This window comes from Carcharhinus amblyrhynchos, chromosome 12 (genome assembly GCF_965287045.1).
Source record: "Carcharhinus amblyrhynchos chromosome 12, sCarAmb.v2.hapA, whole genome shotgun sequence".
In the NCBI taxonomy this organism is placed as follows: domain Eukaryota; kingdom Metazoa; phylum Chordata; class Chondrichthyes; order Carcharhiniformes; family Carcharhinidae; genus Carcharhinus; species Carcharhinus amblyrhynchos.
In genome coordinates, this window is record NC_137335.1 from 7,017,462 (window position 1) to 7,025,148 (window position 7,687).

At 56.7% G+C, this 7,687-nt stretch overlaps 1 protein-coding gene across 1 annotated transcript; it reads left to right on the forward strand.

Annotated features, from left to right (window-relative positions):
* The first annotated feature begins 6,333 nt into the window (after positions 1–6,333).
* LOC145350757 (uncharacterized) lies at positions 6,334–7,683 on the forward strand. The gene is made up of 2 exons (XM_080200020.1): positions 6,334–6,446; positions 7,252–7,683. Exon 2 carries the CDS (start codon positions 7,303–7,305, stop codon positions 7,447–7,449), a length of 147 nt encoding a protein of 48 aa, XP_080056146.1. The 5' UTR covers positions 6,334–6,446; positions 7,252–7,302; the 3' UTR covers positions 7,450–7,683.
* Positions 7,684–7,687: the final 4 nt, after the last annotated feature.

Consider the following 7,687-nt stretch of genomic DNA (forward strand, 5'->3'; position numbering starts at 1 on the left):
CCCCACCCTCCCCCCCCACCCCCCCACTCCCTCCCCCACCCACCCTCTCCCCCCCACCCCCCCCTCCCCCCCCACCTCCACTCCTCCCCTCCCCTCCCCCCCCCCACCCCCCCCACACTCACTCCCCCCTCCCTCCCCCCCACCCACCCCCACCCTCCCCTCCCCCACCCCACCCCCCCCACCCCCACCCCCCCCCACCCCCACCCACCCCCACCACCCCCACCCCCCCACCCCCCACCCACCCCTCCCCCCCACCCTCCCCCCACCCCCACCCCTCCCCCCCACCACCCCACTCACTCCCCCACCCACCCCTACCCCTCCCCCCAACCCACCCCACCCCGCCCCCCACCCCCCCCCCCTCCCCTCCCCCCACCCGCCCCTACCCCTCCCCCCCACCCCCACCGCCCCCACCCCTCCCCCCCACCCCACCCGCCCCCACCCCTCCCCCCCCCACACCGCCCCCACCCCTCCCCCCCACCCACACCGCCCCCACCCCTCCCCCCCACCCACACCACCCCCACCCCCCCACCCACACCACCCTCCCCCATACCCCTCCCCCCAACCACCCCCACCCCCTCCCCCCACCCACCCACACCACCCCTCCCCCCAACCACCCCCACCCCTCCCCCCCACCCACACCACCCCTCCCCCCAACCACCCCCACCCCTCCCCCCCAAACCACCCCCACCCCTCCCCCCCACCCACACCACCCCTCCCCCCCACCACCCCCTACCCCTCCCCCCACCCCTCCCCCCAACCACCCCCTACCCCTCCCCACCACCCACACCACCCCCACCCCTCCCCCCAACCACCCCTACCCCTCCCCCCACCACCCCCTACCCCTCCCCCCACCACCCCCTACCCCTCCCCCACCACCCCCTACCCCTCCCCCCACCACACCCACCCCCTCCCCCACCACACCCACCCCCACACCCCCCCTCCCCATCCCCCCACCACCCCCTACCCCTCCCCATCCCCCCACCACCCCCTACCCCCCCATCCCCCACCACCCCCTACCCCTCCCCCTCACCCTCCCCCCACCATCCCCCTCCCCATCCCTCCACCACCCCCTACCCCTCCCCCTCCCCCCACCATCCCCCTCCCCATCCCTCCACCACCCCCTTCCCCATCCCCCACCACCCCCCTCCCCATCCCCCCCACCCCCCTCCCCATCCCACTCACCCAACCCCCTCCCCATCCCACTCACCCAACCCCCTCCCCATCCCACTCACCCAACCCCCTCCCCATCCCACTCACCCAACCCCCTCTCCATCCCACTCACCCAACCCCCTCCCCATCCCACTCACCCAACCCCCTCCCCATCCCACTCACCCAACCCCCTCCCCATCCCACTCACCAACCCCCTCCCCATCCCACTCACCCAACCCCCTCCCCATCCCACTCACCCACCACACCCACCCCCATCACCCCCACCCGCTCCCCATCCCACTCACCCACCACCCCCACTCACCCACCCCCTCCCCATCCCATTCACCCACCCCCCTCCCCATCCCACTCACCCACCACACCCACCCCCACCCCCTCCCCATCCCACTCACCCACCACACCCACCCCCACTCTCACAACCCCCTCCCCATCCCCCCACCCCCTCCCCATCCCCCCACCCCCTCCCCATCCCATTCACTCACCACACCCATCCCATCCCACCCCCAACCCATCCCCCTCCCATCCCACCCCCACACACCCCACCCCCTCCCCCCACCCCCTCCCCACTCACCCATCCCATCCAACTCCCCACCCCCACACACTCCCCCCACACCCACACTCCCCTACCCCCACCACCACAGTCCCCCCACACCCACACTCCCCCTACCCCCACCACCACAGTCCCCCCACACCCCCCCACCCACTCCCCCTACCCCCCCCACTCCCCCTACCCCACCCCCCTCCCCCTACCCCCCCACTCCCCCTACCCCCACACCCCCCCTCCCCCTACCCCCCCCACTCCCCCTACCCCCACACCCCCCCCCCCCCTGCACCCCCCTCCCCCCCTCCCACCACTCGCTCCCCCACCACTCCCCCTCCCCCCCTCCCACCACTCGCTCCCCCCACCCCCTCCCCCACCACTCGCTCCCCCACTCCCACCACTCGCTCCCCCACACCCTCCCCCACTCCCACCACTCGCTCCCCCACACCCTCCCCCACTCCCACCACTCGCTCCCCCACACCCTCCCCTCGCTCCCCCACACCCTCCCCCCGCTCCCCCACACCCTCCCCCCGCTCCCCCACACCCTCCCCCCGCTCCCCCACACCCTCCCCCCGCTCCCACCACTCGCTCCCCCACACCCTCCCCCCCCACCCACTCCCCCCCCCCACCCACTCCCCCCCAACCCCACACCCCCCCCCCACCCACTCCCCCACCCACCCCCCACCCACTCCCCCCCCAACCCACCCCCCAACCCACTCCCCCACCCACTCCCCCCCAACCAACCCACCCACCCACTCCCCCCCAACACCCCCCACCCTCTCCCCCACAACACCCCCCAACCCCCCACCCACCCACTCCCCCCAACCACCCAACCACCCACCCACTCCCCCCAACCCCCCACCCACCCACCCACTCCCCCAACCCCCCACCCACCCACTCCCCCCAACCCCCCACCCACTCCCCCACCCAACCCCTCCCTCCCAACCACCCACTTCCCCCAACCTACTCCCCCGCGCGCTCTGACCGTTTCGAATCCGGCGCCGTTCAAACGGGTCTCGCGTGGCGTATGCGCATGCGCCACTCCCTCCCTCCCGGGGGAAATGCTGTTAAAAACATTGATAAAAATGCTCCGGAAGCGCGGTGCCGGTGCCTCACCGAGTGAAAGATCAACACAGAGATTCAGAATATAAAATATTACTGATCAGCGGCTTGGGTGGCTGGCTACAGCGGTGCCTGATCTTTGTGAAACAAGTTAACCCCGTCGCCCGATTAATGCCGCCCGTATTTTTTTAATTGAAAATAAAATGTGAAGTATTTTCGGAGGGTTTTGAGAGGAAGAGAAGCAGCCGGGCTGGTGTTCGCCCAGGTCCCCGGCGGGAGAGGCAGTGAAGAGAGCGACTGCCCGGGGCCTCTCCATTTGTGTGTGTGTGTGTGTGTGTGGGTTATGGCGGAGAGGCTGGAGGTGAGGGCAGAGGGGAGGAGAACCGGGCTGAGAGTGCGGGGTGGGGGGGGAAACCGGGCTGAGAGTTGGGGGTGGGGGGGGAAACCGGGCTGAGAGTTGGGGGTGGGGGGGGAAACCGGGCTGAGAGTTGGGGGTGGGGGGGGAAACCGGGCTGAGAGTTGGGGGTGGGGGGGGAAACCGGGCTGAGAGTTGGGGGTGGGGGGGGAAACCGGGCTGAGATTGGGGAGGGGGGAACCGGGCTGAGATTGGGGAGGGGAGGGGGTGGGGGAGAGGGAACTGGGCTCAAGGTGACGGGGGGGGGTGGAAACGAGGTTCAGAGTGAAATTGAGGGGTGCAGGGGAAGTGGGAATTGGGCTCAGACTGGGGTGGTGGTGGGGGAGGGGAGGGGGGACTAGGTTCAGAGTGAGGGGCATTTCCACCCCCAGGAGGCAGCTCCACCATCTCCCCCTGTCTTATTTGGAAAGATGATTCCCTTCCCTCAAGGGAAGGCTATCAGGAAATGTTCTCTCTCTCTTTTAAATGTTGCATTTCTATAGCACCTTTCACCTTGCTCCCAGAGGCCCCTCTACAAGTAGCCACCGGCACGGTGGCACAATGGTTAGCATTGCTGCCTCACAGCGCCACAGACCCGGGTTCAATTCCCAGCTTAGGTCACTGTCTGTGTGGAGTCTGCAGGTTCTCCCTGTGTCTGTGTGGGTTTCCTCTGGGTGCTCTGGTTTCCACCTAACCTGCACGTTTTTGTATTGGCCATGCTAAATTGCACCTTAGTGTCAGGGGAATTAGGAGGGTAAATGCAATAGGTTATGGAGGTAGGGCCCAGGTGGGATTGTGGTTGGTGCAGACTCGATGGGCCAAATGGCCTTCTGTGCTGTCGGGATTCTAAGGTTCCTATACTTTTTTAAGAAAGAAATCTCACAACACCAGGTCATCTCTTGCTCGGCTTAACAGGGTGAGTGACTCTCCTCATCCTGCACCCCTCGCCCCTTTCCCAGGTTAACCGGATGGCACCCCCTTTTCACCCCTTGCCCAGGTTAACAGGGTAACTTCCCCATGCCTTTGCCCAATACCTAGGTTAATAGGGTGACTCTCCCATCAGGCTTATTTGGAATCATGAGCTTTTGGAGCACTGTTCCTTCATCAGATGGGACGGCACACTGGTTAGCTATGCAGCCTCACGGCGCCAGTGACCCAGGTTCAATTCTGGCCTATGTGGAGCCTGTACATTCTCCCTGTGTATGTGTGGGTTCCCTCTGGCTGCTCCTGTTTCATCCCACAGTCCAAAAATGTGCAGTTTAGGTTGATTGGCAATGCTAAATTGCCCCTTAGTGTCAGGGGGATAGTAAGGTATAAAAGCGGGGTCATGGGAATAGAGCCTGGGTGGGATTGTGGGCGGTGTAGACTTGATGGGCCAATAGCCTCCTGCACTGCAGGGATTATATGATTCTGTGCACTGGCTGCTTGTGATGTTAGGAAACCTGATGGGCCCAGCAGGATCCCACAAGTGTCATCATTAATTGAAGTTATTTTTTGTGATTGAGGGACAAATACTGACTATTACTGCCCCTGCCCCCCACCCCTTTTCCCAGGTTAACAGGGTGATTCTCACACCCCCCTCAATCTTTGACCAGGCTAACTGGGTGACAGCCCCCTTCACTGGTTGTCAGGGTTAATGGGGCCCCTCACTCCTTTCCCAGGTTAACAGAGTGACTCCCCATGCCTTTGCCCAATACCTGGGTTAATGTGGTCAATATTCCCTTTCATCCCTTGCCAGGGTTAACTGGGTGACACCCCCCTTCGCCCCTTGCCTGGGTTAATTGGGTGACACTCTCCCTTCACCCTACCCCAGTTAACAGGGTGACTCCCTGCCTCTCCTCACCCCTTGCCTTGGTTAACAGCGTAGCTGAAGATGGCACAGTGGTTAGCACTGCTGTCTCAGTGTCAGGGGCCCAGGTTCAATTCCAGCCTCGGTCACTTTTTGTGTGGAGTCTGCACATTCCGCATCTACGAGGGTTTTTATCCGGGTGCTCTGGTTTCCTCCCACAGTCCAAAGATGTACGGGTTAGGTGGATTGGTCATGCTAAATTGACCCTAGTGTCAGCAGGATTAGGGTAAATGTGTGGGGTTACGGGAATAGGGCTTGGGTAGGACTGTGGTCAGTACAGACTCAATGGGCCAAATGGCTTCCTTCTGTACTGTAGGGGTTCTATGAAGACTTCATCCTCGTTCTGCCTATAGATTAAACTAAAAGTTTGTACATTTATTTAACAGTTTGGACAAGATTGAAGCCATTGAGTTTGGTTGCTGTCAGGTTATTTATGACTGATTCATCCTGCACCTGGCTGTACACTTATACTGAAAGCCCCTGTTCAACCTTGGTATCTTGCTCATCTCTGAAATAAATGACAAACCAATTGACAGAAGATTGCTTTGTTGTGCACTCTGCAGCCTTAACTATTGTTGAAATCTTTATCCAATTTGCTCACCTCAAAAATTTGATTCCCCAATGCCCTGCTTGCTGCTCTCCCCACTACATCCTGTACAAGCTCCAATTTTTCCACATCCTAACGCACCAAATTCTGCACACTCTTGACTTCCCACCACATGAATTTCAAAATCTTCACTCTCAAATACCTTTGTGTCTTTGTTTCACCCTTTGCTTCTCCATATCTCTAGGGTAGCACAGTGGTTAGCACTGATGTCTCACAGAGCCAGGGACTCACATTCAATCCTGGTCTCAGGTCACTGTCTATGTGGAGTTTGCTTATTCTCCACATGTCTGCATGGATTTCCTCCCAAAGCTCCAATTTCCCCTCGCATTCCAATGATGTGTGGGTTAGGTTGATTGGCCATGCTAAATTGCCCCTTAGTGACGGGGAATAAGCAAGGTAAATAGGGCGTAGGGATAGGGCCTGGGTGAGATTGTTGTCAGTGCAGGCTCAATGGGCCTAACGGCCTGCTTCTGCACTGAAGGGATTCTACGATTCTAATCTTAAGCACTATTGTTCGAGTATTAATTCCTCAGTCCTTTTGACCTTATTTAGCAGTGCACTATTCATATTTCACTGACTAAATGTTATTTTATTTACAGGTGATTGTTTAAATTAGGCATGAGTCTCAGAACTATTTGGAAGAACTACAGGGTTTTAATTGTTATGGGAACAAGCCTTGCGATGATTCATTGGGGATGGTATAATATGAAGTCGAGTGAAACCTTCAAAAATAGAAACCAAGACTACATTCCAGAACCTGAAATTGTGACACACATCATCCAAGCAGAAAGCCAACCAAAGGGAAAATAGTAACTGGATTTATTAGGTAATGTACACTGACTATTAATTATGTCAAATAATGATTCGTATTTCAGAGAATAATTAATTACCACAGAAATTATGATGGATGAAATGTGTGCAAAAATACACAAAACTAGATTATAAATAGTTTGCAAGAGCCCATCTATGGTGGAGAAAGCAAATGGGATACTTGGCTTTATAAATAGTTGCAATATATATAAAAAGCTTTACAAATTTCTTGTAGGAGTATTGTGTGCAATTCTAGGCATTACATTTTAGGAAGGATGTCAAGTACCGAGGGAGGGTATGAAAGAGATCTAAATGGGCGATACCTAAGATGAGAGAGTTTAGATATAGAACAAATGTGGAGAGAAGCTGGGATTGTTCTTCTTGGAACATAAAAGGCCAAGGAGAGACTGAATAGAGTATCCGAAATTAAGAGGTTTTGATTCAGCAAGCCGGGAGAAACTATTTTGTCTGACAGGTGGGTTGGTAACCAGAGGTCATGGATCTAAAATATTTAGCAAAAGAACCAGATGGGAAATTTCAGAGAATTGTTAAGGTCAGGAGCACATTCCTGAAAGAATGGTAGAATCAGATTTCGCAGTAACTTTTAAAAGCTACTTGGGTATGTAGTTGAAGAGGACTAATTTACCGGCATATGGGTGTATCGAGGCTGAGATGTGGAACTAAATTGGACAACCTTTTCAAAGAACCAGGCTCATGGTAGATTGAATGGTCTCCACTCTAATGTAGGATTCTACAATTTTATGATTGAAAACTTGATTTTGTCAAAGTACAAACTAACTGTGCACGTTTTCTAATTGCAGGTAACATTAAATTGGAATGCAGAGATTTTATTGTTGCAGCCTGACAGAAGAATGAGGAATAAAAAATGGTTACGCCGAAACTGGCTTCTAGTTGCAGGATTGTCTTTCCTTGGCATCCATACTGTTACGTATTTGATGCAGAAGTTTGTAAAAAAATCAGCGACTTCAGAACTGAAGCAGAAGAGTGTTGATAAATAATATAGAAATGTCAAGCAAGATAAATCATCCACAATACATCTAGATTTTGCTCATCTCGTGATAAAATTGAAATATACTTCTATGAGAATTTCCAATAAATTTGATTATTTCTATGATATGATTGGCCTGTACAGCAAATATACAAACATTGCACTTTTTAAAGATCAGGCAAGAAGTGCTGCATGTTCAATTTCAGTTTCATTTTGCCAGTAATAAAGCAACTATTCTCTGCAAGTTT